The following is an 18,308-nucleotide window of genomic DNA, read 5'->3' as shown; positions in this document are numbered from 1 at the left end:
ATTAGGGACTTAAAGTATAAAGTTTGCATGTTCTTCTCAAACATGTGACCTTTTCATGGACTGGTTTCTTAATTTTGTCTCAATACATTCAGGTTTCTTTAACTTTTCCCTTTCTTAAAACAGAGCACATTAAATAAAGAAATGAGTCATGATTTCACATAAATACAAATGTTTATTTCAGTCTTAATATACACATTTTAATATGAAAGCATGGCACATGTGATAGCATGATATATCCTAATAATAAGATCAAACCCACTAATGGAAGAAAAACATTCAAATATTTAAATCTGTGCACAGAAAGAAGATTATATGATAGTCTAAAAACACCTTTAGACATACTAAATAAAGTGTAACATATGTAAAGTGTGTGGGAGTGTTTTATGAGATTTGTAGAATAACAGAAGCTCAACAAGCAGAAGGTCTTTAGAAATCACGCAGTGATGTTCTGACGGGCTCATTTATAAAACGTGCCAACAGAACAAGCTCAGCTTATTGGATTTCAAGAATCAAGCAACCCAGAAAATACAGACTTCTTACAGCGGAAAATAAAATCTATTAGGAAAAACTGATTTGGCACGTGGCAGATGTGCTCTACCAGGACTATCTATAATAATGAATTTCAGAAAAGCATCACATCACCAAGAAAAACAGCCACACCTAACCACTTATTTATGTCCTATAACAACCATTTAATCATCTTTAATTTACTTCTTAAGCATGTTTATGTCCCCAGTTCTCCTGTTTTGCTTTAAAGCGTCAATGGGCAACATACTTTTGTAATATATTGTGAAATAACAGGGGACATTAAACATTGTTTTTTGCTTAAAGGCTATAATCATCACCCAGATGCAAGTTTAATCTCACACTAAATCTTGAATTTGTCATATCAGATTAAATAACACAAATGAATTTGTGGAGACTAAAAATTTTGGATTTGAAGACTTCAGCTGACGAAGCCAAGCAGACTTTCAAAATAAAAGCATAATGACATTATGTAGAAATGGTTTGCAGTACAGGCTTAATAAACCAGTGAAGACCACTGATCTACAAACAGAATCCTGGGTACAATATTTTATTTTAGTGCTCAATTAATCCCAATTTCACTGTTTCATATTATATTTAAACATAATTTGTCACAAATTTTTGCACAGAACTGAATCAAATAAAAAGAGCCTATAAGATAGTATTTTACACAGAAAAAAATAATGTTGGCAAAAATAGTTCTTGAGTTCTGGTTTCCTATAGTTTTATTAAATAACTTGTTTATATTATCTAAATATTAAAGTCGTTTTTCTAACTGTTGGCAAAACCTGCACTTATATCAAAGTACAGACTAAATAACCATGTCAACTGTCCACCAAGCAAACGCTGGAAGACAATAAGAGCTACATGTTCTCTGGCGATGGCACTAGTGACACTGCAGTGATCAACAAGGCACTCTGAAGCATCAGTGACACATAATCGGTGACCTGAAGTACATTCATTGCATTTTTTCGCTGTACAGCAGTTGAGGAGTCCTGACAACATATCAGCACAAGTAACATACAGGCTCAGTGTTCTTTAACTATCTGAATCTAGGATCCGCTTCTCTAACTTAATATGGAAACTGGAGATGTACAGTAGGAGCTATAAAGGAAAATAAATACCCCACACTCAATAGTAAGATTGATGTATTAAGGAAAAGGTACACTGACTACTGCTGACTCAGCGCATCAGTGACGGTGAACATGTAACACTCTGAATTGTGGGTAAAAGCGGTTGGATAATGTTGGTGTTCAAAGTTTTACTCAACACAAAATGCAATAAAACTCCCACTTTGTTTTACTTGGAAATCTTCCTTTTCTCCCCCACCTGATTTATAATGAAACAAAGATGTGCAACAACAACAACAAAAACAAAAAATAATCCTTCTAACATGCACATTTGCCTCTATCGGACCCCTCAGAGAGGTCTGGGTTGGCGGCTCCGTTGGGCCGCACAGTCCCGTCCGGGATCCAGGACTTGTCGACGCACCTTTCCATCCTCTTCATGATCAGATCCAGCAGAACGTCGACGGCCTCGCTGACGTACTGCCCGCTTGCAGCACTGGTCTCAAAGTATGGGATTCTGTAGAGACGTGCAATGGTTTTAACTCAACTAACGCAACCATGCCATTTTGTCAATTAGTTAAGCATCTTAAAATAATCCAGGTTTAATGGTTATTATAAGGTCTACAGTCATTTGTCAGAAATAAAAAATATATTTTCAGTACATTAAAAACTTTTCATCAACAGGAAGACTGAACCAAGGGTTAAAGTATCATTTCATAGAGTTTCTATGCGACAGACCAACAGAATAGAGCATAGTTGTTATGAAATGGATGCATCAGAAATGCATTGCATGCATTTTTATTCCTCCGCTGTGACTCAATACTTTGTGGCTTCCTTGTTCAAAAATATTCCCACAGCTAGGCCTGTCGCAATAAATAAATTAATCCCATGATAAATTAAAATGAGCTTAATAAATTTCCACTTCCATGATTTATTGCTTTTCTCTTTCTACCACAAACTAGATGAGAAAAGTCTTGTTTGGTGCTTTTATCTCAATTAGCACATTTTTTTGAAGGATGGTTTTGTTTACAGAGACGTCATGATTCATTTTATTTGTCGTTTTGTTTATTTACTTTGGATATTATGACTTCCAGTTTCAGAGTTAAATGTTTAGTAGAATTTAAAGTTTATAGATTTTTAAGAATGTGTTCTTGCATTATGATGCCATTGCAGTTATATTACTTTAAAATAGTCTCAAAACGACATTGATGTTTATTGCAATAACTTCTGGAACAATTTATGGTCCAGCAACATTTGTTATTGTGACAGATCTACCCACAGCATCGCCTCCAGCACAACAACATACAGCAAGTGATTTCTGGAAGATAAGTCAATAACAAAACACTAGTCTTTTCTACCAGCCATTATGCAGCGCATAGAGCAGTTAAACCAGCCGACCAAATGTTCTCGAGTTCCGTTGCGTTGCTAGGTAACGTGGCTGGGCATGGCTGGGGTTGCTAGGCAACGGTGCAACGCCTGTTGAATGTGACTCAACAGTTAGATTTTTGAAATGGCTCATTTTCCAGACACCAAAAAACAACTTATTACAAAAAATAAGTTTTTTTTTTGTTTTTTTCCAAGCACTTGTTTTGTTTTTAGAAGCAATTAAGACCCAAATGGAACCAAAAACAACATGGAAAAGTGTGTATTTTGCATAAAACGTCTGTGGTGCTTTGTGAATAATTGTTATTTTACTGACGTAAAAGTCGGAGAAAAATCTCAGGATTTCAGAAATTCTAAATGTTTTCCTAAAACGTCGTCACTGGGAGCTACCTTTAGTCTCCGGATCCGATGTGAATGCGTCCCTGATCTTTTGGGTGATCTTTGGTCTTTGTGATGCCATTTGTTCACTAATGTCAACAAACGTCTGAAGCTTTCACACAACAGCTGTGTTTATAATGAGGTTAAATTACTCCCATGTGGAATCTGTTTACTGATTATCAGATGTCCGATGACAACTGGTCACACTCCATTTTATAGGTGTATCAGAGTAAAGAGTGCCAAATTAAAACACATGGCAGTTATCAGATGTTTTATTAGCAAAAAATTTGCATTAAAAACCTTGTATTTAGGTCTGTCATGGGAAATTTTGATGAACAATAAATTGAACAATAAATTGTCCCAGAATATTGTAATTGTTTTGAGACTGTGGCAGATTAATGCAAGTCACCCCTTTAAAAAAAACAATAATTTAATTTTATAAAGAACACTTTAAATATCCAAAATAAAACATGACAACAAAAACAAAACTGTGGAAAAAAACCCAACTTGCCCCCACAACCATGAAAAAAAAGATCTATGAAGTCTTGGTAAACAAATTTGCCCTTAAAAATAACAGAATAAAAATGATTGAGTTCTTTCTAATTTATCATGCAGTTGATTGGTTATTGCAACAGGCCTACATGTATTCAAGTTAATTGTTACTGTCGCATAAATACCAATGAAATATATTGAAGTTTGTGGTTGCTAAGTGTAAATATGTAAAAAAAACACAAAAAAAACTAAAAAGAACATAAATACTTTTTAATGGGATTTTTAAATTATGGAACTCTAGCATTTGTAAATCAAATTATAATTTTGTATAATCAAGGAACATTTAAGTTTCTTTAAGCATTTTTAAATGTCAACAAATTACTCCTCACTCATTTAAGAGTCAAGCTTAAAAGTTTTTCCCTTTCAGTAATGATTGTATCAAAGTTAATTATCCGTTTACTTAAAACACCTCAGTTTGTGGTAACTTCACATAATTTATGAACTGCTGCTTGGTGAACTTCAGTAAAGGTGTGTCTAATGGCGTGAGACCAGGATATCTTACACATGTAAGCAAATATTTGCTTTTCGAGGAGGACCAGCTGCGTCTCTCAGTCTGCAGAGCAGAGCTGGGTCAACAACGCAGCCACTGCCTTCTTGACAAACGTTTGAGGGAGAGGTTTGTGCACAGATGGAGCAGAAACCAGGCGGACGTACCCGTACTTCTCGGCCAGTTCCCGGGCCTGGTCTTGGGTCACGGCTCTCTGGTCACTCAGGTCACATTTGTTGCCACACAGAACCACATCTGGATTTTCACAGTACGCATGAATCTGTAGCTGACCTGTGGGAAACATCCAGCCGGGAAGCTTTAACAATAAATTATATTCAATGTGCGAGCTGCATACAGTTTGTTCTTGTTATTACTGTCTGTTCACCCAGACAAATCAGATGTAATAATGTTACTAAATGTAAATGTGTATCGGTTATGCCTCGGTAGCATTCAACCGGACCCTTCAGGACTCACTCATCCAGTTTCTGACGTTCAGGAAACTTTGCTCATTCGTGAGATCAAACAGGAGCAGGAAACCCATCGCATCCCGGAAAAAAGCCGTCGTCAAACTTCGGAACCTGAAGAAACCGTCAGTGGAAGTAGATAATGTCAGTCAGGATCAAATTCAGAAACTGGAGCCATAAGGTGACTGCTATACCTCTCTTGTCCTGCTGTGTCCCACAGCTGCAGGTGGATCTTCTGTCCTCTGCCTGTTGTTCCATCTGGACCTGTTGAATTGTAGATCTGATGGAAACAGACCAGGTCAAACATTTAATATTTTATAAATCTGTAGAAGAAAACTCCAAAACCCAAATGAAGCGTATCAGATTGGTAAAAAAAAATAAAATATGAGGAAATTAGGAAAATGTACCAAAAGTTTAGCTGTGAATTAATAAAGTATCTGACTTTTTGGGTCTGTTTCTACTAACTTCGCAAATCTGGAAATAGAAATTTCTTTTGCTTTTCTTTGCAACACGACTTGAGCTCAGTAAGGTTGGATGGAGATCAACTGGAAGGTGAACCTTGACCCCAGAATGTTTTTGTTTGCTCATTTTGCTGATTTTTCATTTAACCACATAAGCCTTTATACAATATTAGGCATTACATTATATATATAAAATTTTAAACAATAAAAACATTTTATTGACTAAAATGCAACAAAATAGCATTGTTGTAGTGAGCGCCTGATCATTTGTAGCAAAGGATTCATCTGCAGCTAAAAAGTACTTCTCACATCAACACGAGAAGCTCAGGCCTTTCTGCTTCACTTAATACAGTGATTTGTTGGTTATTTTTTATACTAACTGATAAATAATTGGATAAAAAGGTGCTCAATATGAGAATTCCTTTACAGGATTTGAACAAAGTGAAGCTAAAACTTTGCCACTTAATTTGTTCTGGGTAAAACATATTTACACACAAAGGTTTAATTTAATCGTCTTAAGTGAAAATCATATATTTTTTTAGCAGTTTTGGGTTAATTACTGCTCTAACTGTGTTGTTCTTTGAGCAAATTGTCTTTTTCTGAATCTGAATCCTCAAATTAACAATTAATCAATAATTGTAAATCATTAGGATTGGTCTTTTCTACCCTAACAACTACTAAGATCGATTTAGCCTGATCAAAAAGCCAATTCTTGCTTTTCAAATAAGTATATGCAGGTAAAACCGGATCTCCTTCAGAGGTTTTAGGTTAGCACCTATAAAGTAGGACTACTGTAAACAAGACTCAGCTGTTTGCCAATGGTTTGAAGTGTTTAGTCTTCAGGAGGGTGTTGCCTGCTGTTAATTATACTTCATATTTCAGAAGCGACATTGTTTGCAAGTGCTAAACAAGTATTGCGTAATATAATGGGAATGCATTTAAGCCCTGAACCAGGCAGTTATGTAGAAATTCTGGTGTGGAGCCCAAAATCTGAATAATGGCATAAATCTTCACAAAGTCATGATTTCTTACCACTCTCCGTTCTCTGAAGTCTATTCCCACTGTAGTGATGAACTTGTTGTTGAACTTGCCATCTGTGTATTGGTACAGAAAGCTGGTCTTTCCCACACCAGAGTCACCCAGCGCTAGGAACTTGATGAGGTAATCATATTCCCCATCAGACATGGCGAGTCCGTAATTTCTGAAACATGAGAAAAGAGCACAACCAAAGGGTAAAAAAACACTGAATAAAATAGCAGTTAATGCCGATATGGCTTAAAGTAGAATTTTTTTCAAACCAAATCTGATTTTAATCTTTTTTTTTTGCTCACTTTCTTTTCTACAAAAGAAACTGAATAAAATATTTTCAAAAAGTGATTTTTAATTCGCTGTCACTCTGTTTTTGTACAACGGCTTATCAGGGCGAGAATACAGCAATAATAATATTAACAGAAAAGACTACATTTTACCAGAAAAATCTAAAAAATGCATATCAAAGTTTGCTCAACATTCCTCATTTGAATTTTTAATTTTTCATGTTCTCATAAAATTACGACTTTATTCTAAAAATAAAAGAAACAATCTAAGCCTGGTTCTAATATTCCATTATAAAATGGACTGAAATTCAAAGTCCAAATAAACAGAATCTTGTGAATCAAGATGGTCGCCATACAAACGTTGACATCACTCTGAACGATGGAAACCCAACAAGTTCATTGGTGAAAAAAAAAAAAAAATCCAAATTTTTCAAAAGTTAATTCTTCAAAAAACAAAAATTAGGTGAATGGTAAAATCAGGCACCCAGCCCTGCTTATGGTAATTTTTTGAGATATTACAATAAACTGGGTATTACAGTGTTGGAATCAGAATAATTATAATTAGTCTGACATTACATTGGCAGAAATATTCACTCGTTTAAATCCAGAAGGATTTAATATGAAGTGGGTTCGGCCTTTCCAGTTATACCAGCTCTGGCAGGAATGCTCTCCACAGGGTTTAGAGATGCGTTTATGGGAATATCTGAGCATTCTTCAAGAAGAGCAAATGTGAGGTCACACACTGATGTATGAGAAGTGGAGCACAGTCAAGTCAGAAAAGGAAAGGAACAAACTCAACTATTCCCACAAAGTTGGGGGCATAATTTATCTAAATATCTCAGTTTAGCGCTGCAGTTAAGCTCCTTCCAATGCAACCAAAGAGCCAAGCCCACAACATAATCCTCCCTCCACCAAACTTTACACAATGCAGGCGCTCTCCTCCTGCTAACGGCCAAACCCAGATTAGTTTTGGATGATTCATCTTTCCAGAGACACATCTCCACCGCCCTACAGTCCAGCAGAACGTTGCTCAACTCCACGGCAGCTGTTGCTTTGCATACACATGAAAATGTAAGGCTGACATGCGACTGAATGTTGGTGAAAACCCAAACCAATAAGTTTTCTTTCTACAAACCCTAACCCTGAACTAATCTGAAGGCAACATAAAGCTCCCCACCACTTTGCTACCAAATATCCTACAGTAAATCGTTGGTGTTATTATTACAAAGTCAAAGAAATGTATTACTTGACTTATGATGCAGGTGGAGTCCAGGGCTGCAACTAATGATTACTTTAATAATTGATTATTTTGATTATTCTGACTATTAAACAGATTTTTTTTTTAATGGCACATTCTGCAGATTTTTTTATTCAACCACTTAAGACTTTTAATACAATATTAGAAAAACAGTACAAGATGAAATTAAACAAATAAAATTAGTTTTTTTGAATCAGAAAAACATTTTATTGACTAAATGCAATAACAGCATTTCTTTAGTGTATGCTTGATTATTTGTAGCAAAGGAAGCAAAAAAATAAAATACTTCCAACATCAGCATGTAAAAAGCAGAAAGCTGTTGAGTTCAGAAAAATAAGGTTTTTTATTGTAAATGCAAAATGTATACATTTTTTGTACTTAGTTACTACTCTAACGGTGCTGTTCCTTCAATCAATTGCCTTTTTTGAGTCTGTATGCCCCAAAATATTTTTTGTAATGAAGTTTATGTAAATTAATAAGTTTAAAATGTCACTATCACTCTACAAGTTCACCCTTTTATAGTAACCACTGGTTGCAAAAAAGAGCAAATTTATAAGAAGAGCAAATTTATAAGAATTTGCTCTTTTCTTATAAATAGGAAAAGCCAGCCTACAATGCCACAGCGAGTACCAGGATGCTGTCACCAGTAACACAAATACCCCTCTGTGTCCTTTATTCAAATAAATGGAGCAAACATCACCTTTACTGACCACTTCCTGGCTTTTAAAACAAACTCTTCAACAATATAGTTCATACCATCAAGTTATAATTTCTATCTTAAATGTGATACTTTTTCCTTCAGAGAACAAAAAGCAAAAACTAAATTTTACCAGAAAAATCTCCAAAAATGTATATTGAAGTTTGCTGCTAATAGCCAGACAATGAAACCTGAAATGAGCAAAATTAAGACTGGATGCAGACCTGTGCTCATATTTGCATGGAAACTCCCTTAACTCGTTCAGATCATCGAAATGTAAGAGTCACTTCTTTTCAAAAATGAAACTGCCAGGGTCATCCACAAACGATTCAAGTCACTTACAGTAGAGATCTGTTTTAATTCATGGATATTTTACTGCCCTAAGTTCACACTGAAACCTGTGAAGCCCTACTTATGACCCAAAATAACAAAAAAATAAAATAAAAATAGTTGAATTTCAACTATTTTAATAAATGGTCTTCTTTTTAGTGCTTAGAATAAACAAGTAATTGACTTGTAAAAGTTATTTGATTCAGCCAAAGTCCTGTTTCTTACTGTACAACGACATTTTAAAGCTTAAATATAGAGACTAACATTCAGACTTGAAGCAAGAAGATATTTGGGTTGAGTTACAACCTGAAATTAAGAAATCATATTTTAATTTTTTTAGATTAAATCTAAACCTTGCATGGACCAATTAGGCATGTCCTCAGATGTGAAGTCAATTTATTTTTGTATATGAAAAAAGGAAAATAAATTGACATATTTGTTAAAAAATAAAGTTACTCATCTTCAGGTAACAACCAAATCCAAATCCAATTTATGCCAGTATTTTATTTAGGAGTACACAAATAATGCATCACAACAGTAGAATTTAGTAAAAAGGCAAGAAACAACACAACTTCTAAAGACCTAGTGAAAGTGTTTGTTCTACAAAGTTGATCAAAGCAGCACTGATCCAATCAGAAAAGCTTCAGACATTCAACCGAAGGAAGCTAGTCAGTTTTCCTAACAATAAAAAACACGCCGTGTTCTGCTGAGTAGCAATGAAGCACAATCTGATGTTGAAAACTGAATTCTGTGTCACATTTCCTGCAATTCAACCCGCCTCCCTTCACCCGAGTTGTTGTGAAATTGAACAGCATTACAACAGGATTCGGTGAAAATCCCTTTTGCATGTCGCTTTATTTTTGGGTTGCAAACTTATGAAAACATTGAGCAGACAGGAAACGCAGTTAATTATTGCAGTAACAAAACGAAGGATTAAAGCAATGTTTCCTTGCTCATCTCTAAATCGCGTGTGGGCTTCAAGGCTCATAGATTTTAATCAGCATGCAGACTGAAAACGCATCATGTGTTACAGTTTGCCACTTATTGCAGATCAGAACACTGTGCACCAAGTAAAATAAAGCATGCACACCACTTAGATAAACATATGGTTGTTGTTGATGACAACAGAAAATATTTGCCATAACACTTACAGACATACGTCATGGGCAAAAAATAAACTCTTTTCACTTATGGTGCATAAATTTCAAAAACAGCAAATTCATCTCAGCTTTAAAAACAACAAACTTCTTCCAGGCACTTAGTGCCATTTTATGGCATAATCAAGTAACTATGTTGAGTTCAGTTGTTATAAAAATTATATATATATATATATATATATATATATATATATACATATATGACTCTGTACATTTTACTTCCTAATTTAACGCCTTTAAACTGGGCCTCTGTCTCTTTAAAACCCCCTGCTCTTTCTGAAACTCCACCTTCAGGAAGTCATCTCAAAATGGCTCCTTGATTAACCCTTTAAACATCATTACCAGCGTTACTCTGAGAAGTAGCTCTTATTATGAGCTCAGTAGATATGCAGTTCCACCAATTAGCAAACACCAGGTGTTTGCTAATTGCTGCTGGCTAGTCTGAAGGAACTGAGAGGGAGAGGGCTGCTCTGTGAGTCAGAAGCTCCTCTGAGGAGGAGCTTCACCTGGAAAAGAGGAGATGCACCGTTTTGCACAGCTGAATGGTTGTCATGGAGATTAAAAGATTTCTCAAACATGCCTGAAAGAATCAAAGCAACACTCCAGGTATGTTTTTGATGAGAGTAACATTAAATCATGATGTAAAGCTCAGAAAAGTTTCCACTTTAATATGAAATCCTGGGAGAAAAACAAAATACAAATGTTGTGATTTCTTGAGCCTTTATCACTTTTACTTTCTGTCTTGGTCTTCTAGCTACTGGAGAATACTCAAATCACCACCAAATTTAGCCTGAAGTACTGAAAGAAATTACTCTTTATGTTTTACACTGATCTATGGCAATCTTCTTGGTCAGGACTCATTAATGCCACTCCTTTAAAACAAGGCGTATTATTAGGATGCTTCACTGCATTACTTCAGAAATATTCTACCTATCTGGCCTAAATGTAGTAAGAACTCTGTCAGTAAAAATCAATTTTCAAAGCATTTCAATGTCCAAATTTTATAAACATTCTGGCCAGTAAAAAACCCACTTTGTTTCAACCACTGGGTGCAGGATTTTCATTAGCAACACTTCACTAATTGCTGGTGAAAAAGTTCAAAGAAGGCAAAGACGTGTCATATGATCAGTTAGTTGACAGAATTTCAGACAAGCCTTGCATTCTTTCCCTGCATGCACCACTGAGCCTTTCATCTGAACCCATAAGCTGATTAGAGGCCTGTTTAAAATCTACAGTCATGGTAAATGTGGTGGACTGTAAACGGGTGCAAGAAAACACAGATTTGACCAAAAATGGTGAGTTTACAGTCCAACTTCTAACTGCAGTCATGAACTAAAGTCTTGTTTTGACTCGCACAGGCAAGATGTTCAGGGTAAACTTTTATTTACACCTTGCAAAGATTTCTGTCGTTACATCTGAGCTTATAGTTGTGACTCGAGCAGAATCAGCTGGCAGAACAAATCTTGAAAATGTGAGTTTATTTTTTGTGCTTATAGCTAAATTAGCAACTTTTTCCTACAGATTAAATATGAAAAAAGATGTTAGAACTGGAATCAAAGCATAAAACTAGCTTCTATTTTTCAATTTCCTTAATTTTACTTTAACAGAAGCCCATTAAATGGAAAATGTCAAAATTAGATTTTAATAACTGCATTAAACCTTCTTTGGAATACAGAACACAGTTTAAAATTAGATCTCAATTTTAAGATCTAAGCTGTAGCACTGCAACAGCTTAATGCTGCCATTGCTGTGGGTCAGAAAGAAAAATAGACAAGCTATCTCATGTCACATAAACAAGAACACAATATTTAAATATTAACCTATTTAATAAGCTACAGTTATAAGGAAGTTGGTAAACTGAAGGCTTCACATGTTGTTTTTTCAAACTTTCCACTCCTTTGACTGCTGCAACTGTGTCGCCTTTAGCCCCTAATTATACTTTTATACTCCATTTGTTTAGGGTTAAAGTTAGTTAGTTAGTGAGAAAGAAGGTGGCTCTAGATCTGTCAATTTAGCAATAAATATCTGGTAACCAGGAAAGTTGATTTCAAGTTTATACTCTGCAAAAACTGTAAAAGAAATAAAAACTGATTGCATAAAAATAAAGGTATTTGTAGCTGTTAAATAGTAAATTATGTTTGACGTCTAGCCTGCTTTTTATAGGAACAAAGGTGATCAAATACATAAAGAAGGTGCTGCTAATGTTTAGACAATTTGTGCTACGTCATCAGATTTTCCTGTTGTAGTGCATCTAGATGGCTATACGTGTTGGAGCTACCTTTTGAAACAGCTGTTGAGGCCTATGAACGGTGTAGATGCCAAGGAGACGAATACATAAATCACTCATGATTTTTCTTGGTGTTACCGCTTCATACAACACAACTACCTTTCTATCATCCCAGATTTACTGCATGCGTCTCCGCTTCGCCCCGCTGCGCACTTCACCAGTCGTTCCTGATCACCCTGATTGTACTCCAGTGTATTTTTCCCTCTTCATGTTGCATTTTGTTGATTAAAGTGACTTGTACTCCATAAAATACAGTATATATAAAGAGCCTATGTATTGTTGTTTATTTCTAAACGAACAATGCACATCATATAATATGCCACAGTTAGCGACAGAGGCTAGCTTTCCATCTGTAGTCCCTTTGCATGAACGCGATACATCAAGTAGGAGCTCTGGTACTGGAGTCTGGTAAGGCACAAAAAACGAATTAAAATCTAGTAAATTTGAAAACCGTGTCGTTTAAACAGATAGTCACAAACTTGGGGCACAAAAACACACTTTTCCTCTTCTTACAGGCAACCTTAGTTAAACCCCTGAAAATAAACTCATACCGGTATTTAATTTCAGCAAAAAGAGGTCACAGAATTACAAAACCACAATGCTGGAAGTACAGATTGCGTCAGCATATTTCTGAAGATTATATCTGCCTAATCAGACATTTCCTTACAGAGCACTAGCACAGTTCTGACATGTCTTAATCTTGCCCAAGCTAATGAGCTGAACAGGGAAGTACAAGTCAGTGTGTCGTGTGTGGTATGTCTAACACACCAAGTCTCTTGCAGAACCATTTCTAATTCACCTCGCTACTCCCAGGTCCTACCACAGTTGTGTAAAGGAAGCCAGAACATCATCTTCCGTTGTGTTGAGCAAGAGAGCAGAGCACTTTCAACAATTTTAGACAAGGTTTCTCTGTTGTTATTCAGAAGCTCTCCTGTCTCCATCAGACTGGAAACTCTCCAAATAAGGAACATGATACTGGTTTAATGACAAACAGATGGAAATGTTCTACATGATAAATCCTGATCTGAAGTAAGTGCCTGCAGCCTTCGTACAAGCTTAATATATTAACTTTACAAAACAGGCTTTAATTGCTCAGAAAGCGTGGGAGTTAATCCAACTTGGAAGCAGAAAGAAATAAGATTAAGACAGTCTCATGTTTCACGAAACCTTTTAAACAGACAACAAGCGAGTCCCTGTTCTACCAGAAGACCAGACCTCCCTGGAAAAGGCCAGAGCGAGGGCATTTAAATAGCAACACAGAATAAACTGGTGCCTTCTTTAAATTTAATTATTTTAAGCAACAGAAGTTGCTTGAAACAGTTTTAAATAAAGCACATATCTTGAAAGTCTGAGCTTAATGCATTTTATCTCTTTCAGGGGGAGCGATCCTTGTGGCTGTTTCTGCCAAACAGAAAAGCTTTAATCATTTGTCAAGGATAAAGTGGAGGGACCCACCCTGGGCAGCAATCCAAAGCAGTGGAGGCAGTGGGGATGGGAGAAAAAAAATCCAGATATGCAAATATACTTCTGAGTAACTTATGGAGCTACAAAGAAAAAAGGACCAAAATGAAGCAAACAGTATCTTGAATCAGCAGATACGCATCTTTATAAAAGTTGTGCCACATTGCAGCACCATGTGAGGACTTTATCAGCAGCAACAGGTTGTAAAATGCATTTCAAACCGATTTCCACGCAAAGTCACCGTCATCCCCAATCAATTAATTTAAAGAAAAAGAAAACCTAATGATCCTCAGCTGGTCTTCATGTGGCTGTAACTGAGGGGTCACCTGACCTCATGTACATGAAATAATCCCCTTTCCTCCCAACTTTGAACTGAACTCTGGATTAAAAGGTCAACTTTCCAATTTATAGAGTCAGGAATATATCTAATAATAATAATATCTGGATGAGTGAGGAACTTTACCTCGTCTTGTTAGTGTCGGTTATAGCCAACAGCTCTGAGACAGAGCAGGCGGAAAATGCTCCTCAAAGTCAGGAGTAAGTTAAACAAGATATTTTTAACGCTCCCATCAAGCAAACACCAAGCAGAGTAAAGTTTTTAAGTTTTCAGCGTCTTGCTAACTCTTGACAGATGCTACCAGCCAGCCTGGCTCTTTCGGCTGACATTTCCTGAAAGCGGAGTTACTCACCAGCCCCGGGGCGTAGTTGCTGCTCGCTGCCTCCTTCTCTGTAGAAAAAAGCTCCCTAAAATAACCCGAGAATACTTTAGATTGACGTATTAAAGTAGCGCTTTAGTTTGTCCGTCGCCTATGGCCCATCGGTGTACATCGGAACAGCCTCATTGACTCTGAGCACCACCTTAACTTTCCGAGCTGTGTGCTGTCAGAACCCCCGGTGAGAAACAGCTCCTCCCCGCGGAGCTCACGGTGGCTAACTGACGACTAACGGTCGTTAACACACCGACAACCGGGTCCACTGGGCTCCAGGGGGGGATACTTCACCAAACCGAGGCAATAATCAAACCAGGATTGTCTGTTTGTCCTGATTTAACCCATCATTAATCCAATTTCACAAAAGCAGCGCCCAGGGCCGGCCCAAACGTGTTCAAGGCCCTAAAACAGAACTTGATTTGGGGCCCCTCAAGCTACAGTTGACATCTTCTCTCAGGGGAAAATAGCAGCTGGCAAGAAGTCACTCATGTTGTTATTGCCTATAATGGATTATTTCCATCTGCAGGTAATTTTAATGGGTACTGTAGAGGAGAAAAAATGTAAAAAAAAAAAGAAAAAAAAAAGTCTACTTTAACACAATAACTTTACTTACATCCGTACCTGTTTCTTTTAGAATTTTTTCTCCTTTTTTAAGAATTTTTTGACTCTACTGGCCTTTATTTCACAATAGATATAGACAGAAAAGTGGGATATGAGAGAGGAGAAGATATTCAGCAAAGGTCAACAGGTCAGGCTCGAACCCAGAGACTTTTCTTTTTTCAACGAATGCATACTTTTTCTATAAAACTCACATGGCGATACCAGGTGAGTTGTGTTCATTTTGGGGGGTTTTCTATGAATATAAACAATATTCAAGTATTAGGAAATTATGAAGTTATAGTCAGTTTCTTTGGGAACAACATGGCCTTATTGGCCACAGGACATATTAGATCTACCATGTATCATTTCATGTCCACTTGTTCATGTACTGTGATTTGCATTAGTAAAAATAACTTTTCTGTAGTGAACAGGGCATCAAAACTGGTTCCAACCCAATATTTCTTCTGTTTTGTGCCGCCTAAATGTTTCAGATCAAACAAATTTTAATATCAGACAAAGCTAACCTGAGTAAATACAAAAAACATTTTTAAAAGGAGTCTGTGCCTAATCTAGTTAAACATGCAATAGTTGACCCCTTTAAATCATGAGTTAACTGAATCACCTAATAGAACCCGTGCAACATCAAGAAAACAAACACAAAAATCTAACATATAAGACACAGAGATTAAAGAAAGGTTTAGCAGATGGACAATATTCCACTAAAATGCCAGCCAGTCCACTTCTAAATAAATAGAAACAAGGAAGATGCTTTTGGTGCAGCCTAGTCAAAGTAAGCTCATATCTGATTGAGATACAAAATGTTTTCTCAATTTCATTGCATCAATAATTTTGAAATATCACATTCATTATACGTTTACAATCTGATTTTGTTTCCACATGAGATAATTCAGTGTTACTGGAATATTTTGTCTCATTTTTGTCAGACTTCTTGTCTGGATCATTTACAGTAGCTTGTTTATCTTAAGGCTTTAAGTGAAAATTTAGCATAGAAAAAAAAAACACTGGAGTGTATTGTAAACATTGAGAAAAATACTGCCTGTCATGATTCACTCAACATGAGAAAACATTTTTATTTCTTAGTTCACAATTCACTTTACACCATTTGCATTTACAAATGATTTCTTACGAATAATTTGTAAGGCAGGAGGGTGTTTAAAACTGAAGAGTCACAGCATTTTATATCATGTTTAAAAAAAGTGACATCATAGAATAAAATATTTTATTTTATGCAGGGTAACCCATAATAGAAATTTATCCACACTGGTTTGAGTTTTGTTTTGCTCCCAGTCCAGCATCAACGGTCGTAATTGTTCTATCTATGAAATGTTTCCTGGAAGTGGTGATCTGCTCAGTCTGTGTCATCTCCTTTCTTTGGCACATCTTGGTTTTGGTGTTCAAGGCCCTTTGGTCGTGACTCAAAATAAGGTCTGTAGATGTAGATGCCACCAGCGACCCCGAGCACCGTGGCTAAGAGCAGCTGTGAGAACGGCAGCCTTTGTCGAAACATTACTCTTGATTGACAAGGAATCCAGATCTACAGACCCCAAACCATCCTGAAAAAAATGACCAATAGGTGAATTATGGGAATGGTTGAACTATTTCTATGCTGTGTTGAAGTTTACATGCACAGCTTTTAAGACATTTTTACCTCACAGGCTGCAGAAGTTATTGCAATTTTTAAAAAATCTGGTGGTATACATCAGTATAACCACATTATAGATGATACTAAAATGAAAAAGTAGTGTGTACAAAACTCAGCACATTCTCACAGTTTTCACATATGAGGCAGAAAGTTGGGTGCAGCAAATTAAAGGCATTTGATAATCTGATCATCATCAGTGTGTGTAGACACAATGCCAAAGTAAAAAGATATAAACAATAATATTAAAAAAAAAAAAAACTTGTTGCCCCACATTAAGCTCGGATACAATACAAAAATATATCTAAAAATCTGTCATTCAAAAGCAGGAATAATTATTTTGCCGATCTTCCCAGGAGTGGCTGGCTTGTGAATTCAGCAGAGCGTTGTAATTTAGAAATTGCATTAAAATCCTAAATTTCACTTGTTACAGGCCTAAGATAGAATGTTTAATGTTGACAGGAAGATTGGGAAAATACTAAATAAGTATGGTTTATTTAAATGGGGTTGTGAGAAAAAAAAATTAATTTTAAGAGACATGCTAACTGTCAAGCACAGGGGGTGAATTAAACCCAACTTTTATACATATATTTTTCTTAATTCTTAAAATAATTGAGCATAAATACACCAAATGTAAGACTCTGGACGGTGTAAAGCTCATTTGCAGTATAAAGCCTTCAGATAAAGGAACATTAACGCTTATTAAAAAACAATTCACCAGTATCCAACGAACTCCAACAGCAGCCCCGAAATGGCATCTTATTTTGAAAAGTCCCGACCGGATAATGAGTGGGTGATACCACCTTGATAATATGCTAACCTTTTCATTGAACAATGATCAAGCATGACATTTTTAACTAACGCAGAGATAATTATCTGCAACGTTCATCACTCACCAGTGAAGCGCTTTATGCAAAGTGACTGTAGTCACCAGACAGAAAAGGGGAACAGGCAGATAAAGGAGAGGAAAGGCGTTGAGAGAAAAAACAAACAGGACACTTATGTACGGACGATAGCATTCTTCTTCGTCTGTTCTGACAAATGGAGAAGAGAGGCACAGCGCCACCGAGCGAATGACAGGAATTAAAACATGGATCAAAAGAGCAATGACATGACCCATGTTTTTCAATAAAAATTATTTTAAAAATAAAATTAGCCACATTAAGTTTTACTAAAATAGACACCTATTAAAGGTAGCGTGGCAAAGGTAGCTTTTTCTTTTCTTTTTTAGCAAAAATATTATTGCGTTCGACATGATCGTTTATATGTGTAATGCTTGTTTTAATTAATAATTACAGATTTCTTTTTGGTTCTACGTCATAATTTAATAGGTTAAAATTATATAAAAAATTGTAATTTCAAGATATATTCATTGTACATGTATACTAACTATACTATTTTACTTGCTGGACAAATAGAAACAAAACAATCGTAAGCCAATTTACTTTCCATAAAAAAAACTAAGCAGACTGGAAAAACAAGAACTTTTACTTTGAAGTTCCGACACAACCAAAA

At 36.0% G+C, this 18,308-nt stretch overlaps 2 protein-coding genes across 3 annotated transcripts; both read right to left on the bottom strand.

The window, feature by feature from the left end:
- Positions 1 to 152: 152 nt before the first annotated feature.
- Positions 153 to 17,807, bottom strand: rab27a (RAB27A, member RAS oncogene family). 2 transcript variants are annotated; one of them, XM_008405398.3, is made up of 6 exons: positions 17,690 to 17,807; positions 6,350 to 6,518; positions 5,051 to 5,136; positions 4,867 to 4,970; positions 4,560 to 4,683; positions 153 to 2,109 (listed from the first exon to the last, which is right to left on the bottom strand). In XM_008405398.3, exons 2-6 carry the CDS (start codon positions 6,500 to 6,502, stop codon positions 1,914 to 1,916), a joined length of 663 nt encoding a protein of 220 aa, XP_008403620.1. In that variant the 5' UTR covers positions 6,503 to 6,518; positions 17,690 to 17,807; the 3' UTR covers positions 153 to 1,913. The 2 variants fall into 2 exon arrangements, with proteins under 2 accessions (XP_008403620.1, XP_008403621.1); XM_008405399.3 differs by lacking the exon at positions 17,690 to 17,807 and adding an exon at positions 14,513 to 14,949.
- On the bottom strand, positions 16,194 to 17,829 carry pigbos1 (PIGB opposite strand 1). Its single transcript, XM_017304053.2, has 2 exons — positions 17,690 to 17,829; positions 16,194 to 16,707 (listed from the first exon to the last, which is right to left on the bottom strand). The coding sequence occupies exon 2, from the start codon at positions 16,659 to 16,661 to the stop codon at positions 16,503 to 16,505; it is 159 nt and encodes a 52-aa protein (XP_017159542.1). The 5' UTR covers positions 16,662 to 16,707; positions 17,690 to 17,829; the 3' UTR covers positions 16,194 to 16,502.
- Positions 17,830 to 18,308: the final 479 nt, after the last annotated feature.

The sequence above is a fragment of the Poecilia reticulata genome, chromosome 3, assembly GCF_904066995.2.
Source record: "Poecilia reticulata chromosome 3, P_reticulata-male-v2, whole genome shotgun sequence".
Taxonomy (NCBI): Eukaryota; Metazoa; Chordata; class Actinopteri; order Cyprinodontiformes; family Poeciliidae; genus Poecilia; species Poecilia reticulata.
Note: the sequence above shows the minus strand (reverse complement) of the source record. Positions and strands in the feature narration are given on the sequence as shown.